Source organism: Cervus elaphus, chromosome X (assembly GCF_910594005.1).
Source record: "Cervus elaphus chromosome X, mCerEla1.1, whole genome shotgun sequence".
Classification (NCBI taxonomy): Eukaryota; Metazoa; Chordata; class Mammalia; order Artiodactyla; family Cervidae; genus Cervus; species Cervus elaphus.
In genome coordinates this window covers 123,054,169-123,079,637 of record NC_057848.1, presented here as the reverse complement: position 1 = coordinate 123,079,637, position 25,469 = coordinate 123,054,169, and the positions used below count along the sequence as shown (strand labels likewise).

At 49.7% G+C, this 25,469-nt stretch overlaps 1 protein-coding gene across 8 annotated transcripts in view; it reads left to right on the top strand.

The window, feature by feature from the left end:
* Positions 1–17,991, top strand: part of IQSEC2 (IQ motif and Sec7 domain ArfGEF 2) — a 76,455-nt gene extending 58,464 nt beyond the window's left edge. For 6 of the 8 annotated variants that reach the window (XM_043895748.1, XM_043895749.1, XM_043895753.1 and 3 more), the window contains 11 exons: positions 2,306–3,201; positions 4,554–4,715; positions 5,372–5,494; positions 6,468–6,634; positions 9,105–9,244; positions 10,015–10,140; positions 11,968–12,067; positions 12,631–12,792; positions 14,382–14,555; positions 15,042–15,091; positions 15,691–17,991. In XM_043895748.1, the coding sequence (XP_043751683.1) occupies positions 2,306–3,201; positions 4,554–4,715; positions 5,372–5,494; positions 6,468–6,634; positions 9,105–9,244; positions 10,015–10,140; positions 11,968–12,067; positions 12,631–12,792; positions 14,382–14,555; positions 15,042–15,091; positions 15,691–16,656 (3,066 nt within the window). In that variant the 3' untranslated portion in view covers positions 16,657–17,991. The remainder of the gene's footprint in view (positions 1–2,305; positions 3,202–4,553; positions 4,716–5,371; positions 5,495–6,467; positions 6,635–9,104; positions 9,245–10,014; positions 10,141–11,967; positions 12,068–12,630; positions 12,793–14,381; positions 14,556–15,041; positions 15,092–15,690) is intronic. The other 2 variants (XM_043895755.1, XM_043895754.1) reach the window with 2 other exon arrangements.
* Positions 17,992–25,469: the final 7,478 nt, after the last annotated feature.

The following is a 25,469-nucleotide window of genomic DNA, read 5'->3' as shown; positions in this document are numbered from 1 at the left end:
TACTACTACAACCTTTTACCTGTACTTCAAAGAAGTTGCCCAACAAGTTGTTGTTTTGATAACAACAAATAGCTACCATCTGAGTAGGGACTGTGAGGGTGATGAGAAAGGATTGGCAAGAGAAAAAATATATTGTTCAAACAAGCAAGTTCTCACTCTAGAACATGAGCCACTATCAGATTAAGGCCTAACTAACAGCTCCTACTCTATATCAGCCTTCGAGACTGGGGGTGCTATCCTGGTTTTACAGAGGAGGAAACTGAGACTCCACAACCCTGAGAGGTGACGTAACTTTTCCAAACTGGATTGGGACTCAGCTCTGTCTGGTCCCAAAGCTTTCCCTTATACTACACGATCGAGGACCAGGCTCTGTGCTGGGTGCTGTGGGGGAGACAGATGAACTGGCCAGGATTCTTTTTCTCAAGGATCTCCCCAAGCAAGCAGGAAAAAGCAGGCACGTGTGCACAGGACTGTTTCCTGAAAGAGTGTGCTCAGAGCCGTGAGAAGAGATCCCATATAGTGCTGTGGGAACCCAGAGGAGGGAAAAGAAATTTTCTGGGAGGACGAGAGCAGGCTTCTTTGAGAAAACAGCACTGGAGCTGGGCCTTAGCAGGCAGCGAAGAGTTAGCAAGTTAGAGATAGTCAGAAGGGTGTTGCTTGCATAAGCATTGCATCAGCAAAAGCAGGGAAGTGTGGGAATGTAAGCAGCAGTGATAGTGGTGGGAGATCATTCTAGGCTTGGAGTGTGTCAGCACAGCTGATCAGGTGCAAATCCAAGTTCTGCCACTTCCCAACTATGTGACCGTGGGCAAACTGTTTAACTCCACTGAAACGTGATCAATAACGTGAAGATAAAACCATCTTTTTAGAGCTGTTTGGAAGGTTGAGTTCAACTCGGTAATATATCTGAAAGCACTAGCTAAGTACATGTTAGTTTCCTTCCTAAAACCAAAAAGATATTTGGTAAAAATTGTTGAATGAATGAATGAAAGTGTATAAGAGAAGAAATCATTCTGCTCTAACCTCTGTGATCTGGCCCTGCCCTAAGCTTGGTCATGCTTCCCTGGAGTTAGTGATGGAGTTGGGAGAGGAGGCAGGTAGAAGACAGGAAAGAAGTATTAAAGGGAAGATCTAAATCACTCCTTTATGCATTCATATGACACATTTAATTGAACATCTCTTCTGTGTCAATCAGTGTGTCAAGCTGAGCTAAAAAGAGAGAAACCCAGCCTGGACCCATCCCTCAAGTACTGGCCTCATAGTCTGGTGGGGAGATTGAGGAACCAGGCCTGGGCCTACCTCTCAGTGCTATTCAAGTCTAATGGGGAGGTATCTATTGCTTCATAACAAATGATCCCAAAATTTAGTAGCTTAAAACCGAATGTAAAGACTGAGCTTAAACAATAGTTATTATCCCATATAGTTTCTGAGGGCCAGGAATCTTGGGGTGGCTTGACTGGTGGCTCTCACATAGGGTCTGTCATGAGGCTGTGATCAAGTTATAGGGTGGGACTGTAGACTCTAAAGGCTTGACTGGGGTTGATGGGTCTGCTTCCAAGCTCACTCATTTGGCTGTTGGCAGGAGGATTCAGGGCCTTACCACGTGGGCCTCTCTACAGGACTGCTCACAATGTGAGCAGAGCGAGGGATCTGAGAGAGGCAGCACAAGCGAATGGGAGTACTCAGGATAGAAGCTGCAGTCTTTCTTAACCTAATCTCAGAAGTGACATCCCATCACATTTGCCAGATGCTGCCGGTCCCACAGACCAACCCTGGGACACTATGGTACATGAGGGTGTGAATAGCAGGAGGCGGGGATCATTAGGGACCAGTTGGGAGGCTAGATACCAGAGTGAGGCCAGCTTCGGTCCAGATTCTCAAGGCTAAATATCATGGATTTCCTAAGAGAGAACCAGACAGAGGGCTCCGGGAGCCCAGAGGCAGCTGGGATTTTGGTTTACCCTAAGGAAAGGCAGAGGCAGGAATGTGGCTTGGGAGCAGTGAGGAGGCGGCATTTGGCTTGGGTCTATATGGACATGAAGAAGGTATTGGGATATCTGAGAAGGGAACTTGTGGGCATAAGTTCCAGCTCCTGTGAGCTCACAATGGCTCCCTGGGAGTTATGTCCTGCAGAGAATCTGGGGAGGTGGGGGAAGGGAAGTCCTTTTATGGCTGCCTCACCAGGAAGAGTTCCCCACTTTTTCTTTCCCTCCCTTCCTTGTTCCCACCCTTTCACCATCCCACTGCCCTTCATCTTTCCCTCCTTTTTCTTCTTTCCCCTCCTCCCCCTCCCCCTCCACCTCAGGTAAAGTCTCTGGCTGAATCCATTGACGAGGCCTTGAACTGCCACCCATCGGGGCCCATGTCTGAGGAACCAGGGTCAGCCCAGCTGGAGAAGCGAGAGTCAAAGGAACAGCAAGAGGACAGCTCGGCCACATCCTTCAGTGACCTTCCCCTCTACTTGGATGACCCAGTTCCCCCACCATCCCCTGAACGACTGCCTAGCACAGAGCCCCCTGCCCAGGGCAGGCCTGAGTTCTGGGCACCAGCCCCTCTCCCTCCAGTTCCTCCACCAGTGCCAGCAGGGTCCCGGGAAGATGGTAGCCGTGAGGAAGGCACTCGCAGGGGTCCTGGGTGCTTGGAATGTCGGGATTTCCGGCTGCGGGCTGCCCACCTGCCCTTGCTTACCATTGAACCTCCCAGTGACAGCTCCGTGGACCTGAGTGACCGCTCAGATCGCGGCTCTGTCCACCGTCAGCTCGTGTATGAGGCTGATGGCTGCAGCCCCCATGGGACCCTGAAGCACAAGGGGCCACCAGGCAGGGCCCCAATCCCACACCGCCACTACCCGGCCCCGGAGGGCCCAGCCCCAGCCCCGCCAGGGCCCCTACCACCAGCCCCCAACAGTGGCACTGGGCCCAGTGGTGTGGCTGGGGGTCGGAGGTTGGGGAAGTGTGAGGCAGCAGGCGAGAACTCTGATGGTGGCGATAACGAGAGCCTTGAGAGCTCCAGCAATTCCAACGAGACCATCAACTGCAGCTCTGGCTCCTCTTCGCGGGACAGCCTGAGGGAGCCTCCAGCCACCGGCCTGTGCAAGCAGACCTACCAGCGGGAGACCAGGCACAGCTGGGACTCGCCAGCCTTCAACAACGATGTGGTGCAGAGGCGGCACTACCGAATTGGCCTCAACCTGTTCAATAAGTACGTGTTCCCATTCCCACCTTGTTGCCCCTACCGACCCTGCTGCAGGCACTTAAGCTCCTGGAGGCAGTGATCCTGCTGCTGCCATCCTTCCACTTTGTGGATGGCATTTCTCTCTAGCTGTTCAGGGAAAAGAATTGGCAACAGGGTGACAAGAATGGAAAGCTGCCCCCACACTCATGAAAGGCAGTTGTGGTCCTGGTTCTGCTTCTGACTGTGTCGTCTTGGGTGAGATGCTTTCCTCTCTGGCCCTAGTTCTGTCTATAAAGGATGGATTCTGAACCTTGGGTCTCCCACCTTCCCTTTTTGGTTAGGCTATCCCTTTGGGATAGCCGATGTTGTATATGAAGAACCCTGCTCTCAGAAACAGGAGACTTGGGCCAGACTCACTGGGTAGCCCTGAGCAAGGTGTGTCCCTTCCTTGAGCTTCAGTGTTTCTGTCAATAAACTAGCAGTATATGGATGTTTGAGATGTTGGGGGCAGGGTGCTGTGCTGGACTAGTCAGTGACCAGGACTGAGTTCTTTCTAGGTACCTAGTCTTCTGCCAGGTGCTTAGCAGTGAAATACGAGTGTGACACTTGATTAGAAAACAAATGCCTTACATCTTTATAGCCTATTAGACATGGCCATCTGTATTTAGTTCTCATGATAACTCAGCAAGGTGGGTAGTCGTGTCCCTATTTTATAGAGAAGGAACTGAGGCTTGGAGAACTAAAGGGAATTGTCGCAATTCATGCATGGTAAGTAATGGATCTGAGACTCCATCTGTGGCACCAAAGTCTCCCAAATTCTAGCCTCATGAGGCCCTAAGGCTCTGGGGTTCTGAATATGGGATAGCTCAGACCCAGATATGGAAAGTAGGGAGCAACTGATCTATAGAAACACTCACAGAGGCTTGGTGGTGCCTGCCTGAGTGGGATGTGGAAAAAGTAATCTTTTTACTACTTTCCTACTCCGAGGGTCTGTGACGCAGAGAGAAGGACTTAGCCTGGAACTCAGGCCTTCTCCCAGGACTCCTCAGTGCCTGTGGAGAATATCAAAGCTCCTGGCACAGAACAGGCTCTCATCAGATCTTAATTTTCTTTCAATTGTAATGTGGTTCCAGTGAAGGAGGAAGTTGAGTTGAAGATACCTTGGAATTTTTGAATCTCTGTGAAATGGGAAAGTGGCTTCTTTCCCTTGGGCCTCAGTTTTCTTATGTGTACCATGAAGAGAGTGGGCCACATGAAGGGAGTGGACCTTCTTGGCTCTCTGAGGCCATGGTTGGGCCCAAAATTAGTTCAAGATATAAGGCAGGGGGGGTAGAGTTCCAGGAGGATTGTCATCTCATCTCCCTCCCCTCTTTCTGCAGGAAGCCAGAGAAGGGTATCCAGTATCTGATTGAGCGGGGCTTCCTGTCAGACACGCCGGTGGGAGTGGCTCACTTCATCCTGGAACGGAAAGGCCTGAGCCGGCAGATGATAGGGGAATTCCTAGGGAACCGGCAGAAGCAGTTCAACAGAGATGTGTTGGAGTGAGGACCCCAGGCTGGGACAGACTAGGCCAGGGGTTCTTGAAAAAGGAGGGCAGGAGGGAGATAAACTTTGCAAAACAGGATGAATAGACCTCCTGCTCCCATACCTCTCTGCCCTAAAGAGATCTGATCTCTCTTGGCGTTAGTCCTAAAGTCTCTGGGTGGCCCCAGGCAAGGCATGCTTGTCCTATGACCTGCTTTGAGCCTCAGTTTTCCCATCCCTGATATCAATGGGTTGATGGAACAGACCCTTAGCAACCATGTGTCTTGCCTGAATTTTCTGGGATGGGTTCCATTTCAAACATTCTATCCTCGTTTGGGCTTCCCTGGTGGCTCAGCTGGTAAAGAATCTGCCTGCGATGCGGGAGACCTGGGTTCGATCCTTGGGTTGGGAAGATCCCCTGGAGAAGGGGACAGCTACCCAATCCTGTATTCTGGCCTGGACAATTTCATGGATGTACACTCCATGGGGTTGCAAAGAGTCAGACATGACTGAGCAACTTTCACTTTCATCCTCATAAGTATTTGCTTGGGCCACAGGTTCAGATTTTGGAAGTCTATCAGTGGGGGATTTGGTTCATTGGAGCAGGTCAGGGTGGGTCAGAGGTTCTTTGCAGAGGAATTGAGAGTGCCACACCCCCTTCTCTGCTCCTCAGCTGTGTGGTGGATGAAATGGACTTCTCCTCCATGGATTTGGATGATGCGCTCCGGAAGTTCCAATCCCACATCCGGGTTCAGGGTGAGGCCCAGAAAGTGGAACGACTCATCGAAGCCTTCAGGTGTGCCCACTTCCCAGTACTAAAGCTGCCTTTCTCTGCTTTGGGGGCCAGTGTAGGATGGGTCTATGAGTCATCTCTCTGAGCCTCATACTTTCTGAACTAGAAATTGGAAATTATAAATCCTATATTGCAAGGCAGTTGTGACGATTAGAGGTAATGTACCTAAAGTATCCAGCTTAGCATCTGGGACATGGGCATCTAATAAGTGACAACAGCATCAGCAACAACAACTCATGTTCCCTGAGCTGATACCATACTCATCAGGTGTTGATTGGGTTACTGAGCTGGACACTTTACATGATTATTTCAGTGAACATTCCCAACAACCTGGTGAGGTAGGTGCTTCTCTTATTATTCTCATTTTGCAGATGAGAAATCAGAAGTTTAGAGAGGCTGAGTAACTTGTCCAGAGTCATATGGTGAATAAACAGTGGAACCAGAATTTCAACTCGTGTGTCTGATTCCATGACCCATGCTCTTAACTGTTATCTTCCTCCATGAATGCTGCAGGGATCAGGCATCAGACCTGGTTATAAGCCCTGACTGTACCACTTTGGGGTATTTAGAAGAGAAATAGAAGAGTTGCTGGGAACTTGTTTTCTGACATGGGAGGATTTGCTTTGTAGTCAGAAAGATCTAGATTTTCACCCTGGTTTCACCATTTATCAGCTCTATTATCCTAGACACTGAAGGCCACTTTGGGCTTCAGTCACTTCATCTGTAAAATGGGGCTGCAAAACTATGATGGGATTACAGAAGATGACATACATAAATACCCTGGCAAAGCTCCATGAAAGGTAGCTGTTGTGATTTTTACATGCTAATCTTGAGGAAAGTCTGAATAAAGAGGAGAGACCCAAAGGGTTTGGGAGTATGTCTTGGAGGAGAGAATTGGTGGTGCCAGATGGGAGGATGGTGGGTAGGCGGAGATTACTGGTGCCTAACCCTGGTCCTGACCCCTCCTGCCCTGCAGCCAGCGGTACTGTGTGTGTAACCCAGCCCTCGTGCGCCAGTTCCGGAATCCAGACACCATTTTCATCCTTGCTTTTGCCATCATCCTCCTCAATACTGACATGTACAGTCCCAGCGTCAAGGCTGAACGCAAGATGAAACTAGATGACTTCATCAAGAACCTGAGAGGTACCCCAGAGCTTCCCATCAGCTTTTCCTGTCTTTTACCTGGGAAGAGAAAGTGGGCCAGGTGGCAGGGGTGGGAAGGAAGAGGGAGATCACATCTACTCCCTGAAAATTTAACCTCGTTTTCTGCCAAGGCTAGATGTTCCCACAGCATTCACTTGTTAAATCACTCAAATGGTCATTTGTTTGTCCATTCATCCCCACACTGAATATTGACTAAACAGGAGGTTCTGAACGGGAGGTAAAATCCGTGACTTTTATGGAACTTACACTAATTCACTCATTTCTCCCTGTTTCCCTTTCTTGTTTGCCCATAAAGACTTATTTATTTTAGGTACCCTTTCCTCCACTCATACATTCATTTATTCATTCATCAATCAGCCAGCCAGGCAGTTGACACTGAGTGCCTCATGTGTGCCAGTCCTATGATAGGTGCTAAGGACCGTGGAGGGGCATCTGCCACAGTCCCTGCCCCAAGAGGGCTCCCAGTTTGTGCGCGAGAGATTGACTTGTAGTACCAGATACCCAGCACAAGACAGGAAACGAACTGTGATGTCAGACACGCCAGAAGTATATTCAGAGCTCAGGGAAGAGAGATAATATGACCAGTGATAGAGGAGGCTTACCTAGCAGTAAGAATAACAAAGGCACAGAGGTAGGAAAACAAAGTTGCTTGGAGAACAATCGAGAGGAGGCAGACAATCTAGTTAGGAAGGTCAGTTAGAACCTGTTTCCAGGGGCCTTGACGTGCCAGATGAAAGGTGTCCCCTTGACTTTTTTCTTGGTTTATTGTATTGATGTCAAGCCCTGCCTCTCACCAAAGAGCAGCCTACTAGAAATGGCACAGATGTTAGGATTATTTAAACAGAAAGGAAAGAGGGAAGTATAATTGAGGAAAAACAAACAGACAAGACAGATTTGCTAACTGTCAGAGGTTTGCATCATTGGGCTCTTAAGCTGTCTGACTGCTGAGGTAAAAAGGCGGTGTGATGAAGGCTGTTTGTTTAGTACCTGGTGTCCAAGGAGGAGGCTTGGCATTTCCTAAGGAGAAAACATTTTCTTTAGCAGAAGGTTTTTGTCAGAGGAGTGAGTGGGTTTTGCTCAGCAGACAATCAGAAGGATGGTAGACTTCAAAGGAGGGAGTAAGACAGACCAGAGGCCATCTGGAGCTGTCTCCCAGGATCCTGCCATTAGTCATTCATTCGTTCGTTCACTCATTTCATCCATTCTCCCTTCTCCCCTCCTTGTCTGTGTGTATGTCTATATGTGTGTATATGTACATGTGTATACATATACACACATGTACATATTTTATATGTGTACATATATATTGTATATGTACAATATATTTTTTATATGTACATATATTGTACATGTGTATATCTTCACCCTCCAATTATTAAATAAGCAAACAAAATGAATTCCTGTTCATTCCAAAAATTTTAGAAATATAGAAGTTATTAAAAATTTTAACCATCCAAAATTCTGTCCCCTAGAGGCAACCATGTTTGATATTTTGGTATATTCTAGTCTTTTTTTTTCCTATGCACATGTAACTCCCCCAGTGGCTCAGTGGTAAAGAATCCGCCTGTAATGCAGGAGATGCGGGTTTGATTACTGAGTCGGGAAGATTATCTGGAGAAGGAAATGGCAACACACTCCAGTATTCTTGCCTGGAGAACCCCACGGACAGAGGAACCTGGTGGGCTACAGTCCATGGGGTTGTGAAAGAATGAGACACAACTTAGAGACTAAACAGTAACAGCAACAACAATTCATGAAAATGGACTATCTCTCCATTTATTTGACTTAGTGACTAAACAACAGCAACAAGTGTAACTATACAGTTAAGATCAGGTTGTACAAGCAATTTATTATCTTGCTTTTTTTTTCACTTGCTATAGGAATTTTCTTGTGATTTTCTTAAATATCAAATTTTTAACAGCTATAAATTATTTTATGAAATGGATATATTCAGCTTTACTTCAGTATTCCTTGGCTGTTAGAACTTAGATTGTTTGAAATTTTTATCATAAGCTGCACTTATACACATATCTTTGCACATATTTCTGAGTAATTCCTTACAGTGGGTTCCTAGAAGAGGAATCACTGAATAGTGAGGCTTGCCAAATTACCTTCCAAACAGTTATGTTAGTATATATGCCCGCTTCCATGAACTCTTACTAATACTGGATATTATCATTTAACATTATTTTTGTTAGTTAGAAAGGCCAAAAAAAAAGTGTCATTGTTTTAATCACACTGTGCTCTGAGTTGTTAGACAGAATTCCCGTCCTGGGGAAGAAAGCAACTGACTCTTCTGGCCTGATCCTGGCCAAGGGACCAAGGGTGGCTGTTCCCTCCAGTCCTGGCCATCGTTAGGGCCCACGCCTGGGTGTGGAGGGTTGTGGAAAATCCCTGACACTCACTCCCCACATGTATACTATATATTCCTGTGTATTCCCTCCACCAGGGGTTGACAACGGTGAAGACATCCCCCGAGACCTCCTAGTGGGTATTTACCAGCGCATCCAGGGACGCGAACTGCGGACCAACGATGACCATGTGTCCCAAGTGCAGGCCGTGGAGCGCATGATTGTAGGCAAGAAACCGGTAAGTGCCTTGGGAGGCTGAAGAAGGGACAGGGTTGGGGAGGTGAGTCCATGCCCCTCTGAGCCCCAGGCTCCCCTCAGCTGCTGAATGGAGGGGGTGGTGATGCATTCCTCAGGAGTGGTGGGCAGCTTGAGTGGAATGCTCTGTGGGAATGGATCTGGTGCATGGCAAGGCATATCGTGGATGCTGTGTAAATATTAACATGCTTCTCACCTCTGGTTTGGCTGGTCCATCCCAAGTGAGCAGCCAAGATAACAGCTGATGACCGAAGCCACGAACACACTCTAGTCTTTTAGTCAACAAACATTTACAGATGCTTTTCCACTGAGCCTAGCATTTCAGTTGGCACTGGGGACACAGGTACAAACAAGATATGGTCTCTGTCCTTGGAAGCACAGACCAGGGTGGGGAGGTGTCAGACAAAAACTCAATACCTCCACCTTATAGTTAGGTTAATTTAAGGGGAGCACATGGGAGGGAGAGGTCATTTTCAGCCTAGTGAGATTAGGAATGGCTTCTTGGAAAAGAGAACACTGGAACTGGGGTTTGGAGGAGGGGTGGAATGTGGCCATAGGGAGCTGAGCAAGGAAAGCATTCCAGACAGAGGGAGCTACAGGGACAAAGATAAGCCTAGGCTTAGTTGCTTAGATTCCTTGTATCAGAGTGACAGTGATATATACCAGAAGTGAACTTACTCTTGCAGTTAATGTTAAGATGCCTGAAGCTGGTGGGCTGGCCTTGCGGACACCTATTTCTTCATGCCTATCTAGGTCCTATCTCTTCCTCACCGTCGACTGGTTTGCTGCTGCCAGCTCTATGAGGTGCCAGATCCAAACCGCCCACAGAGGCTAGGGTTGCATCAGCGGGAGGTCTTCCTCTTCAACGACCTCCTTGTGGTATGCGCATTGAGGGGAGGAGAAGGAGGGAAGTGGTGAGCTTGGACTCTGGGTGGGGTATAAACCATTAACATTGGTGGGTGGAGACATGGTGGGTAAGTAGCTCTGCCATGTGATCTGGGTGCCTCTGCCCCTCCTTTACCTCACCATTTGGAGGATCCATTTGGAGGTAGTGACAGCCACAGGGGGACAGAAAAGGTGAGGACCAGGGCAGATAACAGGCTTACAATCTGGGAAGTGGTAGAAAAAGTCCACGCCCACCTTAATAACCCAGTAGGTTGACTGGAGGAAGTGAACCTGTGACCCTGAAGTCGGTCTGAAACCTTCTGGTGGTTGGGATGCTTGAAGTAATTCTTAAAACCGAGCTCATCACCAGTGTAGACATACGTCTTTTAGAACTGGGACTCTTAGGACTCTGCAGATGGGAAGGGAAATTCAGGGTCCTGTCCAACCTCTTATCCTAGGCAAGAGTCAGATTCCCGCATGGTTCTCTGTTTGCATGAGTGCGGCACAGAAGGCTGCCTTCCTCCAAGGGAGCCAGTTTTCTGTTCGGACAGCTCTGACTGCTAGAATCTGTCTCCCAATGGGTTTCCTCCAATAATCTTCACTCAACCCTTGGGATCCCAGAGAATGAGTGTTCTCCCTCTGCTCTGAGACAGCTCCTCAGGGGTTTGAGGACAGTGACCTGTCCTCCCTTGGTGTTCTCTCCTTTAGAGCAGATTTCTCAACCTTGGGACTATTGACATCTGGGGTGGATGTGGGATAACTCTATTGTGAGAACTCTCCTGTGCATTGTAGCATGTTTAGCGGCACCCCTGGTTTCTATCTACTAGACAGCAGTAGCACTCAAACTAAAAATGTCCTCTAGGGGGCAAAGTCACCTCTAGTTGAGTATTGCTGCTTTGGATAAAGCTCCTCCAGTGCCCTCTGAACTTTTATTTCCTCTTCTGTGAAGTGGAGCTAATCCCCAGCTCAGGGTTGTCATGGGGGTGAAATAACACGTCAGATGTGGACTAGCCTAACCCAGAGGAGGGCCTCGCCCACATAGGTATTGAGTAAATGTTTCACCATCCATTGTGCACTGACACCTGTGGGTGCCCAGCCCCATACTAGGCACTGGGTTCCCAGAGATGAGGGAGACTCAGTCCTTGTTCTCTCACAATCCAAAGGGCTAAAAAGATGCTTTGCATAAGTGTGTACCGTAACCATCCTGAAATCAAATAATGTGCTTTTAAATGCCACTTGCAGATGGTCTGAGATGTTTCCAATCCATGTTAGCTGAGTCTAGAACACTCGAGTACTTGATAAAGACCTTGGGTTGTTGAGAAGAAGACTCATTAACTCTACACATTGGTTTATTGTAGATTTCCAATGTGCATTGGGTCTGGCCCAGGTGGGCAAGATAGACTCCTCTTGGTGTTTCCAGTCCAGCAGTCACACACTCATAGCACTTTCCTCAAGCCTAATGGTGAAAGGCACTGAACCAGCACTCTAGATGCTCAGAAAATGGTGGGAGGGGGACTCTGTGTGCGGTATTAGAAGAGGCTTCCTGGGGGGAGCAGCATTCAGTTAGTTCCTATAAAAATCGTGAATGCCTGTTGCGCATCATCATTACATCAGGAAATTGCATTTCTCTCCCGTCTCTCCTGTTCTGCTCCACCAAGCTTCAGTTCTCCCCAACTTGTGGGTATGTGTGTTTGTGTGTATATGTCTGTTAGTGGTGGTGGTGGTGGTGGGGTAGGGCGTAGGCAGTAACAAGCAATAGATGCCATGGGAAATTCCCCACCCCAAACCCTGCCTCTTGTCTTTTTCCCACCCCTGCCAAAGGTCACCAAAATTTTCCAGAAGAAGAAGATCTTGGTGACATACAGTTTCCGTCAGTCCTTTCCCCTCGTGGAAATGCACATGCAGCTCTTCCAGAATTCATGTGAGTCCCTTCTTGGATCCCAGCATCCCAAGAGTCTTTGCCGTGGCCCTCATGCTCATCCTTCCTCCACACCAGCCTCCAGTTTTGGGACTCCTTTACAACAGGGCTGAGGTCTCCAAAGCACTTCCTTGGTCCCAGGATGGAAGGCAGGGCAGGGTGGAGTATGACTTGGGTCTGTGCCCTGGGGAGCTCATAATCTGGCAGAGAACTGCAGCATGTATGTTTTCTGATGGGCTAAAGTGATGGTGATCACACCACGCATTGAAGGACTAAGCCAGAGGAGCTTTGATGGGTGGCTTCTGGGCATCAGAAGCAATGTGAGTAGAGTCAGAGAGGTGAAGGAAGGGGTTCTAGAGAACAGCCAGAGTTCAGCCTGCCTTTCCATCCTGGGGCATAGGGAATACCATGACTACCAGGAGTCTGGGGGCTTTGGAACAAAGGGGGCCCACTGATGATGCCCATGCAGAGAAGAGGCTGGGTCAGAGATGGACATGAGAAAAGTTATTTCACATATGAGCCACCTTGCCTCAGACAGAGGTGCCTGACCTTCCCCTTCCCAACAGATTACCAGTTTGGGATCAAGTTGCTGTCTGCAGTACCTGGTGGGGAGCGCAAAGTCCTCATCATCTTCAATGCCCCCAGCCTCCAGGACCGACTGCGCTTCACATCTGACCTCCGAGAATCCATTGCTGAGGTGCAGGAGATGGAGAAATACCGTGTGGAGTGTGAGTAACCCAGCCACATCTCCTTCCCCGACTAATACAGTGCCTTGCAGACACTAAGAATCCTGTCCTCTGAGAAACTCAGAGTTGGGGGTTAGCTTGTCCAAACTTCCTACCCTCATTCCAGGAACCCTTCAGCCTCTGCTTGAATACCTTCAGTGACAAGAGGCTCATTACCTCTCAACCTCATTATTATTTCAAGCCCTAATTATGAGCCAGCACTTCCTTCTATTGAAAGGCAGCAGGGAGAAGAAGCAGGGTATTGGAGGTAGGACTCTAGTTTCAGATGCCAGGTATGCTGCTTATTATCTGGGTAAACTGGGGAAAGGTACCTGACTCTCTGAGCCCCAGTTTTTTCATACATGAAATTGGAGTGGTGAAATTTTCACAGAGTTGTAAAGATTCAATGAGATAAGGTGGAGGATGTGTCCTACATGTTCACAGGACATGAGTGTTGAATATTGTTAGTGTCCAACTGATGTTACTCCCCTTCCCAGCCTCTCCTTTCCTCTTCCCACATTCTCGTTCCTGAACTGAGTCCTGATGACCCATTCTCCTGGCCTCCAGGGGCCACATCAAGTCATTCTGATCATATATAATAGAAAATAGTGATTGCATCTCATTCCTCCCAATGCCCTCTAAGTTCTTTTCTCCAGGTTAAGTAACATGGTGTTAACTAGAAAGGCAGGCAGATAGACAGAGAGACAGAGAAAGAGATGTGGACTGCTCCTCAGTGAGGCCTTCACAGTTTTTGGGTCTGCTGTGCTCTTCAGCAAGGCAGGGTCGTTCATTTAGCTCACCATATCCTTGAGACCCTGGGGATATTCAGAGAGAGGGTGAGCATGCCAGGAGGAGGGATGGGTGATAGATAGAAGTCTCTGTGACCTCCGCAGGGAGGCGGGAGTATAAGGCTGGAGAACATGAGCTCTGGACTCAGGCAGACCTGCTTCCATAATGTCAGCTCCCCCACTTCCAGACTTGCCCTGGGCAAGCTCTGTGACTTCTCAGATTCTCAGTTTCTTCCTCTGGAAACTGTGGCTGCTAATACTTACCTCTGAACTGGTATAAGGATTGAGAGAGACTGAGTAAGCATAGCACCCAACACATGGCTGACACATAATAGAGAATTTGATTTCCGTTGGTTTCCTACTCCTGTCCTTGCAGGAGCCCTCTGCTCTGGAGCAAGGTATCTGAGAATGGAGCGGGCTCTGGAATGAGTGCCCTTTGCCATAGGCTCGAAGGGCCTTCCTGCCCCTCCTGGGAACAAAGCAGCCACTGTAAAGCTCTGTTTTGAAAGGTAGGGGTGGTCTGGGAGACCAGACAGGGGAGGGAGAAGCAAGGGGAGAGGAGCCAGAGGAGCAGGCGCTGAGAGAGACAAGGGAAGACTGAGCCAGAGGAAATTGTGCAAGACAGGCTGGGCGCTGCAGCACTTAGGAGATGTAGCTGAGGTATGGCTGTCCAGGGGGCGAAGCAGGAGACCTGAGGACAGAGCAGGTGAGGAAGGGGAAGGCCCACAGAAGGCTGGGGTCAGTCAGGTGGCTTCTCACTCCTGTCCCTGACCTTTGCCCCCTGTCTCCCCCACTGCCACCCAGCGGAGCTGGAAAAGCAGAAAGGTATGATGCGGCCTAACACCTCACAGCCCGGAGGGGCCAAGGACTCGGTGAATGGCACACTGGCCCGAAGCAGCCTGGAGGACACTTATGGGGCAGGCGATGGGCTCAAACGGGGTGCACTCAGCAGTTCCCTGCGAGACCTCTCAGATGCAGGCAAGTCTCCCGGGGCCCCTGCCCTGGCTGGGGAGCCGTGGGACTGGGTGTCCTCTTCGCTTCCTATCACTGACTGCCAGCCTTCCTTGCACTCACCACACATGCACGCATCCTGCCTTCATCCAGAGTCCTAGGTGCCATGCCACAGGGGACCTGGGAGCTGGGTCAGCACAGGCGGAGCCCAGAGTTTGGGCCAGGGAGTGCGAATGGGGCCACTCAGCCCCTCTCTTTCGCTGCTCCACTTCTCCTCTCTTTGCTCTTCTGTCTCTCAGGCACCACCTTTCCTCCTCCTCCTCCATCTTTTCCTCCTCTCGCTCCTCCTTCTCTACCTCTCCTCCTCCCGACCTCCCCCTCTCCAACGGGGGAAAGGGAATAGGGGTGTCTGTCCCTGGGAGGGGCCCAGACCTGGTGCCCAGCTCTGGAGCCCAGCCGGGTGGGGAGGGGGGGTTGCTGCTCTGACGCTGGGCTCCTTGCTTGTGGGCGCAGGGAAGCGGGGGCGGCGTAACAGCGTGGGATCGCTGGACAGCACCATCGAAGTAAGTGCCAGCTCCTGCCCCACTCTCTGCATGAGCCCTGCCCTGCCACCCTGGCGCCCCAGAGGAGGAGGGGACCTGTTGCTTCCCCCTCTTCCCTGCCGGGAACCCTGCGGCTGCCTCTCCCAGCCAACCACTCTCTCAATCTGTCCTCAACTCTCTCTGTCCTCACTCTGCCTGTCTCTCAGTCTGTCTTCCACTCTCCCGAGCCCCCTCTCAACCCCAGGGCCGACTCCAAGTAGTGATGCTCTTGGAGTTGGGCCGAGAGAAGCTCTTACTTCCAAGTCCTGCTCTTTGAGCCTGACCAAGTCACTCTGTCTCTCTGGGCCTAACATGCTCCCTGCCTGCAAAATGGGGATGAGGAGAAGGTACTGCTAAATCTTCCTCTCCCAGCTGAAGCTCAGATGAGATAGTGGATGTGACAGCAGAGCTCTGCAAGCTGGGGGCGCTCCATGTACAAGTACAGGACCATGACTTGGTTTCCATTATGCCGTGGAGGGGGGTCCTATCTCCCCAGCCCCCAGGGACCAGGGGGGTGGGGCTTAGGGTTGGGGGTTTAGGACATCTAGACCGGCCTGACTTCCACCCCTCCCCCCTTCCAGGGGTCTGTTATTAGCAGTCCACGCCCTCACCAGAGGATGCCACCTCCACCCCCACCCCCGCCGCCAGAGGAGTACAAGAGCCAGAGGCCCGTCTCCAACTCCTCATCCTTCCTGGGCTCCCTATTTGGAAGCAAGCGGGGCAAGGGGCCCTTCCAGATGCCACCGCCACCAACAGGCCAGGCCTCTGCCTCCTCTTCATCTGCTTCTTCCACTCACCACCACCACCACCACCACCACCACGGTCACAGCCATGGTGGCCTGGGGGTGCTGCCTGATGGGCAGTCCAAGCTCCAGGCCCTGCATGCCCAGTATTGCCAAGGACCAGGCCCAGCCCCGCCACCCTACCTGCCACCCCAGCAACCCCCGCTCCCCCCACCGCCTCAGCAGCCCCCGCCCCTGCCGCAGCTGGGCTCCATTCCACCACCTCCCGCTTCAGCTCCTCCTGTGGGGCCGCATCGCCACTTCCATGCCCATGGCCCAGTCCCAGGCCCCCAGCACTATACCTTGGGCCGGCCAGGCAGAGCTCCCAGGCGGGGGGCTGGAGGACACCCTCAGTTTGCTCCACATGGCCGCCACCCCCTGCACCAGCCCACCTCCCCCTTGCCCCTGTACAGTCCTGCCCCCCAGCACCCTCCAGCCCACAAACAGGGCCCCAAGCACTTCATCTTCAGCCACCACCCACAGATGATGCCAGCAGCGGGGGCCGCTGGGGGCCCTGGATCTCGGCCACCAGGGGGCTCCTACTCCCACCCCCACCACCCCCAGTCACCATTGTCACCGCACTCACCCATCCCACCCCACCCCTCCTACCCACCCCTGCCCCCACCCTCACCCCACACCCCACACTCGCCCCTGCCACCCACCTCCCCCCATGGCCCACTGCACGCCTCTGGGCCCCCCGGCACGGCCAACCCACCCACTGCAAACCCCAAGGCCAAGCCAAGCCGGATCAGCACCGTGGTCTGATGAATGGAGTGTGTGAGCTGGGGACTGGGAAGGTCTGGGGAATCTGCAGGAGAGGGACCTCTCTGCTTCCTCAGTTTTTCCAAAATATACATGCACATAGAAATGTCCTCCTCCCCACTTCTTCCCTGCCTCGGGACCCCTTCTCTAACCCCTAACAGTCTCCTTGGGGTTTCCTTCCAGATTTGAGACTCCTTGCCACTTGCAGCCTGTATGCAGGGCTCTTGAGCTCTGGGGAGTGGTGAGGACCTTTCAGAGATCCTCGTCCTCTTTTTCCCTCTCTTCACCCTCCCCCTCCCTTTCCCCAGAGGTCTAGTTGGGTGGCCTCAGACCTCTGGGCCAGTGTGAGCTCCCCGTCAGCTCTGGCTGGTAGGGATGGGCAGGTGTTGAGAGCAATGAGGGTGAAGGCTTCCCCAGGGCACCTCTGGCCAAGTGGGGTTAGGAGGGGGCTCTGCAGTGTTGTGGCCAAACCCCAGCTGGCTCGGCCCTCTCTCTGACCTCAGGGCCTGGCCACACACTTCCAGGTGTCTCTCCACCTGCTGGAGGATGTGGGGTGTCAGTGCACTCGGTGAGTGGGCCCCCACATATGCTGGTCCCCAGGTGGAGCAGTGCTTCCTCTTTGTAGCCGATCTCTGCTCTCTGTCTAGTGGGCCCCAGCCCAGACCTCTTCAGCTTCAGGACCTTGCCTTTCCTTGCAACGTTCTTATCCTGATCAAAGTCCAGACAGGTTTGGGGCGGGGGTGCTGAGGTCTGGGATGAGAAGGGCGCAGCCCTCCCTCACCCATATTGCATGCCCCCCATTCCCTCACACCTACCCCACCTACAGCTGAAGACAGTGCACTTTACAGATACTGCCCACACACACCCCGCTGGGGCAGGGCACCCAGCGTCAGCCCTGGGGAGAGGGGCTCCCAGAGGGCCACCATGAGCCCGAGATGTCCTTCCTGAGGCAGAGATTGAAGCCATCAGAGTGGGGGCTGGGAGCCAGGATGCCTGAGTCCTTCTGTCCGTCAAACTCTCTGCTGCCTCTCCAGCCCCTTTACAGCCCTGTTTATTTATTATAAATATATTTTTTACAAGCCCCAGCTCCTCTTCTTGCCCCGCATATCCAGCTCCTTTCTCAGCTCCTGCCTCCCTCTCCCCTCTCCACCATGGGCTGCAGTACAAACAGACAGACAGACCCTGGCTGTATGAAGGGCCAGGGACCCCGGGGTTTGGGGGTGGGGGAGGGCAGCAGTGGGAGGGGCTGTATGGAGAGGACCTGGGGTTTAGGCATTGTCTTTTCTCCTTGTATATAAGAATGTATATTTGATGCCTCATAAAAGACCTTGTGCTCACCTCCCGCCTCTGCCTCCTACTTGTGCCCCCTCCCCCATGGTGGAGCCCCTGGGAGAGAGGCCTTAGCCCAGGGAGGTGAGGCGCTGATGGTAGAAGCTCAGGCCACTGGGTGGGTGAGAGGCTTTGGTTGGGTGGGAGGTGGGTGGTGAGGGAGGTTTTCCTGTTTGTTTCATTAACAGTTTGCATAATAGAGTGGCAAGGGCCTGGGCTTTGGAATTGATACAGTTCAAACGATAAGCCATTGCCGCATGGGGCTGTGATGATGGCATGAGGTAATGAGTGTCGGGCAGCCGGCATAGAGTAGGTGCTCAGCAAGTTAGTTCTCTTCCCTTCCTTTCACAGGTTGGATACTTCCTCTATGCCCATGACATCTATTCTCACCCTTCCTGGGACTGGCCTGGCCTTGCCCTGGAGCCCTCCTCCCTTCTCCACAGCGGGCCGCATTTCTGTCCTTGAGGGTGTGGGTGGAGGGTTACCTGGGCCAGGAAGCCAAGGCTAGATATATTCATTATAAGAACTCCGTGTATGTACTTGGGATGTTAGATGACAAATAGCAGGGCTCCCTTTAGTTTACCAAGGAGGGGTCAGGCCCAGAGAAGGGGAGGGTCTTTCCCAAGTCCGGATGAAGGATCCTGATTTCTAGTCCAGGCTCTTTTCCAGTCCCCAAAGCTGCCTCCCTATGAAATGGACATGTTTCCAGCACCACTGATCATGTCCTGGGGCTCAGCAGAGCCTAGGAAGAATGGGGGATGCTGGCTCTTGGTTAGGGTCGGCAGGGTCCCTGGAAGCAGCAGTCAATAAATATTTGGGGGACTTTCTTAGAGTGTGAAATGGCCACTAAGAGGGAGCAGTTTGGATGACCCCACATTTTCGTTTTGAGGCCTTATTTCCCCCACCTTATGGATGGCCCCACTCTTCAGTAGCTGAGATCAGTGTCTTTGTTTTCTTCCTCACATGCACATTTATACAAAAGCAGCAGCTGGAGCCATCTAAGCATTTGGTACAGAATCAAATCCAATCAGACTTTTTTCGTTTCTTCTCTGGTGGACCAGGCTGGACTACCTTTGATTGTTCCCACTTCTCCCACCTTCAGCTTGATGCTCGTTTTTGTCTTCCCATAGCTCAGCTTTTAGCAGTCAGTCAGACTTGACTGTTGCCTTTGATGAAATAGGGATAATAATCTTGCAGGGCAATTGTTAAGAGATGGGAGTAAAATGCCTGCCCCTTTGCCAGACACACAGTCAACTATTCCCGGCTGCCTACAGAAAAAAGTGCAAACCCCTTGCCTTGACTTTGGAACTATCTCTGTAATCCACTCATTTCTCGTCTACACTTTGGTCATCCACTCACCATTTCCTGAAAAGACCTGTATGTAATTTCCAAACTCAGTATTTTACCTGTGCCTTCTCCATGAAAGATGTACTCCCCCCACATCCCTGATGAAGGTTTTCTCACTCTTATGAGATGGTCTTAAAGAACCCATGCCTCACAAAGTGTGCCCTTGATCACATTTTCTGGGATCCCTCACATCAGTATCTATCTTCCCCACTAGACCATAACTGGCACAGGCGTGACGCTGATCTGAATCACCTCTGTCCAGAGCATTCCCCAGCACAGTGCTTGTCATAGCACAGATGACACTAAACTTTTTGTTGATTTGAATGAATAGTTCTTTCTAAGCTAAATGTTAAAGTATCTTTGCATTGGTTGATTTATTGATTGATGCGACCTGCAAGCTTTCAGGCCCCTCTGGAACCTCCTCGTGCTTCTCTCAGCTCTCTCCTATCTTCTCCTCCTCCTCCCTTCCTCCCCACAGTCCCAGCACTGGGCTGTCCCTGCCCCACCCTCACCCTCACCCTGGAAGCTCACCATCCAGACTTTGGCTCCTCACCTCCCCATTTCCCTGAGGACCTGAAGACAAGGAGTTAACTGGCCATCCTCAAACGTTTTACTGCCAGTCTTTTTGGAGATGTGGATGAGGAGGGATGACACATAACAAAAGACAAAGGTCCTAGAATCTCATGGAGTTCATGTCTTTACCCTAGACCAGTGGTAGCCTATAAGTCTTTCTGTGATGATAGAAATGTCCTATACCTGTGCTGTTCACTATGGTAACCCCTAGCCACATGTGGCTGCTGAGCACTTGAAATATGGCTAGTTGCAACTGAGGAACTGAATTTTAAAAAATACAAACAGCCACATGTGGATACTGGCTACCATATTGGACAGTGCAGGACAAGACTTTCAGAAGTAGACAGCCTGGGGGGATAATGTCAATACAACATAAGTGTGGGCCCAGAAGGAAGCACAGAATGTGTGGGGGTGCAAAGAAAGGGAAAACTCAACTTGGGGCAGGGGAGAGGGGTCAGGTGAGCATTTCTGGAACTGTTCCTTTGGCTAAGTCTTGAAGGGTGAGTAGGAATAAGCCCAGGAAAGAAAGGCATTTGCCAGAGGGAGCAGCATATGCCTGGAGGTGTGTGAGTATGTTAATGTTAGTGGAATGATGAGAAAGGAATGGGAGAGGACAGCCCAGGTGGTGGGCATGGCACATCCCAAAGGAGAGGTGGGCAGTCCCCATATCCTCTGTTGCCAACAGATTTTCTCACCCAGGCCTTGGGAGCTAAAGAAAGACCAGGTGACATGTTGGGCTACATAGCATCTCTGTTATAAAGCTATTATTTTTCCCTTTGTAAATAATGAATGATTATATTGAGGGGAGATGCATTAACATTATGTATTTGTCTTGTTACTCCTCAAACTTTCACCCACCAGTTTTAACATTCACTGATGATTCTTGAGGTGGCCAAATGGTGACTGCCCAATGCCATCCTTCTTTGAACTTCTGTTAGTTGGCTCTCCAGTGTAAGGGAGAGCTTTCCCTTTTTCTACATTTATGTATCTATAGTCTCATGGACTCATGGTTGTCTATCATTTCGGTGAGTTATAACACATTAATGTCATTCTTTATCTCGATGTTCAAAATGTCCCATATTTAGCCTGCAGGAAGACGACTTCTGTGTCCTTTTGACAGCTCTCCATCTTTCCTGAGCACTTCCTTATTTTCTGGTACCACAAGATGCTCCAGACTCATCTTATATTTTCCCTGACCCAGTCTTGGAATCAACCACTTTTTCCAAGGAGCTCTGGTTCTTTTTGGTTGAGAATGGCATTTAGAAACCAAGATTTGGGCACTAGGTGTTATATTAATAGCTTTGTTTTCAGGATTTGCTTTTTTATTTGGGAAAACTTTGAGCATCTTTTGATGATTTTCTAACTCCATCATTCTTTGAAGGAAAAGTTTTTCCCTTTCCCTCATTTTATTTATTTATATCAGTATGGAGTCATGGATTTTTATTTTACTCGAGTTATAAACCACTACTATCATAATTCATTTGGGATTATCACTGTTTTGAATGTATCATTTTTATTGTTATGCATATATATTGAGCACATAATATACATCTCCCTCTCTATCTATAAATCTCCACGAACTCACACAGAGACCTTGATATCTTAAGGAGGCTCTTTTAATAACCTAGGATAGAAACAGTCAATGGCTCTCTTGGGGAGCAGAAGATTAGAAAAAGGCATGGGGAAGAGGGGATAAATTTCAGAGCTACTTAGGATTTAGAACTTGCAGCTCATACCTACTTTAGAATTGGAAGGGACCCTGTTTTAAAATCAAGAAAGTGATGCACAAAGTCATTATGCAGTTCATCCAGAAAACATGGATGGAGTGAGTGTGGTCAAGAACAGAGCCAAGCATTCCAATCACTGCTCTGTACCAGTTCCATACCAGACCCTCTCTCCCCAGGTGCATGGTTGAGGCCAACCCAACCCCCAGTTCAGGGTGAGCTCCCTGCCACTTCTCAGTTCTTAACTCTGCAGGGCCCAGACTCAGGCTGGTCCCAAGCAAGATCCAAAGATTGAGAAAGGATCCCATTTCCTGAGCACCTGTTTTGCAAGGGGCACCATTTGAGACTTTTACAGGCAGAATTGCATAGGAGTCAGACAGACTTGGACAGTTTGTACTCTGCTACTTACTAGCCATGTAACTGGGTTAAGTTTACATTACTCTGAATTTCAACCTCCTCATCTGTTATATAGGGATAACAATACCTATTTCATAGTACCTGGCCTTTGAGCAATGGCAGTTATCATGATCTCTAATCTTCATAACCACCCTGTGTGGAAGGGATTATATAGTCTCATTGGACAAATGAGAAAATCGAGGTTCAGGGAGGTGAGGTACATGGTAGATCTCAGTGGGTGAATGTCAGCTGCAGGAAAGCAGAGACCATGTCTGTCTTGGTCACCATTATATTCCCAAGGCCCAGAAAAGTACCTGGTGCATAGTAGGAATTTGATGTGTTCATGAATGAATGAATTGGGACTGGCTGGGCTTCAAAGAGTCTATGCAGTTTCCATTTGCCCTTCCAGGATGGTGGGTGGTGTCTGGGCTAAGAACCTTAGAGAAGACTTTGGGAAGGGTAGGCTGTGCTGAGACCCCAAACCTGGTCACCTGACTCCTAATTTGTGCTCTTTGCCCTTCACTGAGCAGCCTCAAGATAGAAAGGCCGAACTTCTTTCAACCTAGGATTTGGCATATTCTTTTATCTTCTTTGCTCTCATCACCTTCTCCTGCCTAGTTCTACTATGGTGGGAGCAAATGACAAGAACATTTGACCAAGAGTCAGCAACTTCCTGTGTAACAATGGGCAAGTTGTTTAATCTGTCTGGAACTTGGTTCCTCATCTACAGGTTGGGTAGATTGATCTACATCTTTCCCAAGACTGTTGCAAAGATTAAGGGAAGTAATTGGTATGAAAGAGCTATGTGGGCTGTTAAATGCTTACACATGTGAGAGACTAGTGATTTTTTTTTTAACTGTTATTAGCATTACCTTGCCTAGCTTTGTTTCCTGTCCATACAGTTGTCTAGCTGGGTCACTCACCTGTGTTTCTGGTGGAGAAGGGTTGAGGTTTCCCTGATACCTAGAAAGCTAGAAAGGAGATGTCACTTACTATATGTATTACTTGGGACAAGTTTCCTCACAAGGCAAGTAGGGGATAAAGATTCCAAGCATTCAAGGCAATCTAAGGGTTCAAGTGATAAAAAATCTGAAATCACTAGGCACAGTGCCTGGCACAAAGGAGATTCTTAATGAGTTTTGACATACTGTTTGTTGACTCTCAGGAGTGAAAATAACAGTTAACAGATACTGAAGGCCTTCTATATGCTAGGTAGTATACAACAATCCTTCAAGGTAGGTATTATCATCACCATACAACATCACTCAGTTTCAGAACCTGGGACTTACCTAAGGCCACATAACTAGAAAATGGCAGAGCTGGTGGGACTAGAAGTCAGGCCTCTCTGACTACATGGTGTGAGTTCCTACCAGTGTTCCCCACTCCCTTAGAGAGGATGCCCTTAGCTCAGCAGGCAGAATGAATATACTTAACTGGGACATGGTATGTGATTGCTGCTGCTGCTGCTGCTAAGTCACTTCAGTCGTGTCTGACTCTGTGCAGCCCCATAGATGGCAGCCCATCAGGCTCCCCTGTCCCTGGGATTCTCCAGGCAAGAACACTGGAGTGGGCTGCCATTTCCTTCTCCAATGCATGAAAGGAAAAGTGAAAGTGAAGTCGCTCAGTCGTGTCCGACTCTTAGCGAACCCATGGACTGCAGCCTACCAGGCTCCTCCATCCATGGGATTTTCCAGGCAACACTACTGGAGTGGGGTGCCATTACCTTCTCCGGGTATGTGATTAGAAACTGTTAACTGAAGGAATGACACTCTCCATCCCCTTCAAACATACTCAAGCTTACAGCAGATGCTTAATATATCCAGGATATGTTTGCCAAGAGTATATATTATTTTTAGTGAATATATATTAAGGCTGCTCAAAAATATACATTCATTTTTCTGTTTACTCAGCATTTATTTACTGCTTACCATGCCAGGTGCTAAGGATGTGTAAGATCACAAGGTTCCTACCCTTAAGGAATTCACAGTCTGATGGAGGAACACAAAACAAGCACTTAAGCAGCATGTGGTGAAAGTGAAAGTTGCTCAGTCATGTCCCACTCTTTGCAACCCCATGGACCATGGAATTCTCCAGGCCCAATACAAGAGTGGGTAGCCTTTCCCTTCTCCAGGGGATCTTCCCAACCCAGGGATCCGAACCCAGGTCTCCCACACTACAGGGGGATTCTTTACCAGCTGAGCCACCAGGGAAGCCCAAGAATACTGGAGTGGGTAGCCTATCCCTTCTTCAGGGGATCTTCCCAACCAGGAATCCAACCAGGGTCTCCTTCATTGCAGGCGGATTCTTTACCAACTGAGCTATCAGGTAAGCCCAATCAGCATGTAGAGAAGTATTCTAAAATGTGCACAGTAGGTTTTTGAACTATTTATGCGTTAGGCCCACAACTGATGAGTAACTTAGAGCTCCTCAAATGCAGTAGATGCCTGATCTATGGGCAAAGTATTGGTTTGATAGTCAAAGCAGTTGCAATACACCTATTCAGAAACTGCTTACAAACATGCACACAATAGGAGCAGAGGTACACATGGTAGATACTCAAATATAAGGAGGGGGCTATACACAATAAATACAATCCATGCACACAAATTCATAAGTACACTGTAGGCCACAAGTGGGCACAGAGTAGGTACTTCAAATGGTGGGCACTGGTAGGTGATATATATGCTGTTGTTAAAATCCGATAGTTAAAATATATATACTCTCAGGCTTATTTTGTAGGGGTACATGCCACAAATGAAAGTGGAAGTCACTCAGTCGAGTCCGACTCTTTGCGACCCCATGGACTATACAATCCATGAAATTCTCTAGGCCAGAATACTGGAGTGGGTATCCTTTCCCTTCTCCAGGGGATCTTCCTAACCCAGGGATCAAACCCAAGTCTCCCGCATTGTAGGCGGGTTCTTTACCAGTTGAGTCACAAGGGAAGCCCACATGCCACAAATAAGGACACGATAAAAGTGTTCATTAAAATGCTGACTGACAATAACTCTTTGGAGTTAAGGATGGAAGCCCCATCTCTGAGAGGCCTCTACACGAAAACTTGGACAAAATAAATATTTCCTTCCTCTCCTTGGGGCCCAGGGTTCTAAAAATCCGCAATCCTCGAGAAGGGAGCAGCATCCCGGCTTCCTTTTTTCAAAGCCCCAGAGGTGTCAAAACCTAGACCTGGGAGCTATGTATGTCTCTCGTAATCTACGGGCCTGCAGAAAGGTCCCTTGCAATCACGGACTCGAAGCCGCCTTCTGTGGCCCACACCGGAAAGACCCGGGAGGAGAGCATGTTGGGGCGGGGCTCGCGCCAGAGTTGAGGTCATCGAGTGGGTGCCAGTTCAGACCCACCACCCACCAACGCCAACTCCTCTTCCGGTCTCCCTCCGTAACGCGCATGCGCAGCACTGGCCTTTAAACGTGCACCGCCGGTCCGTCC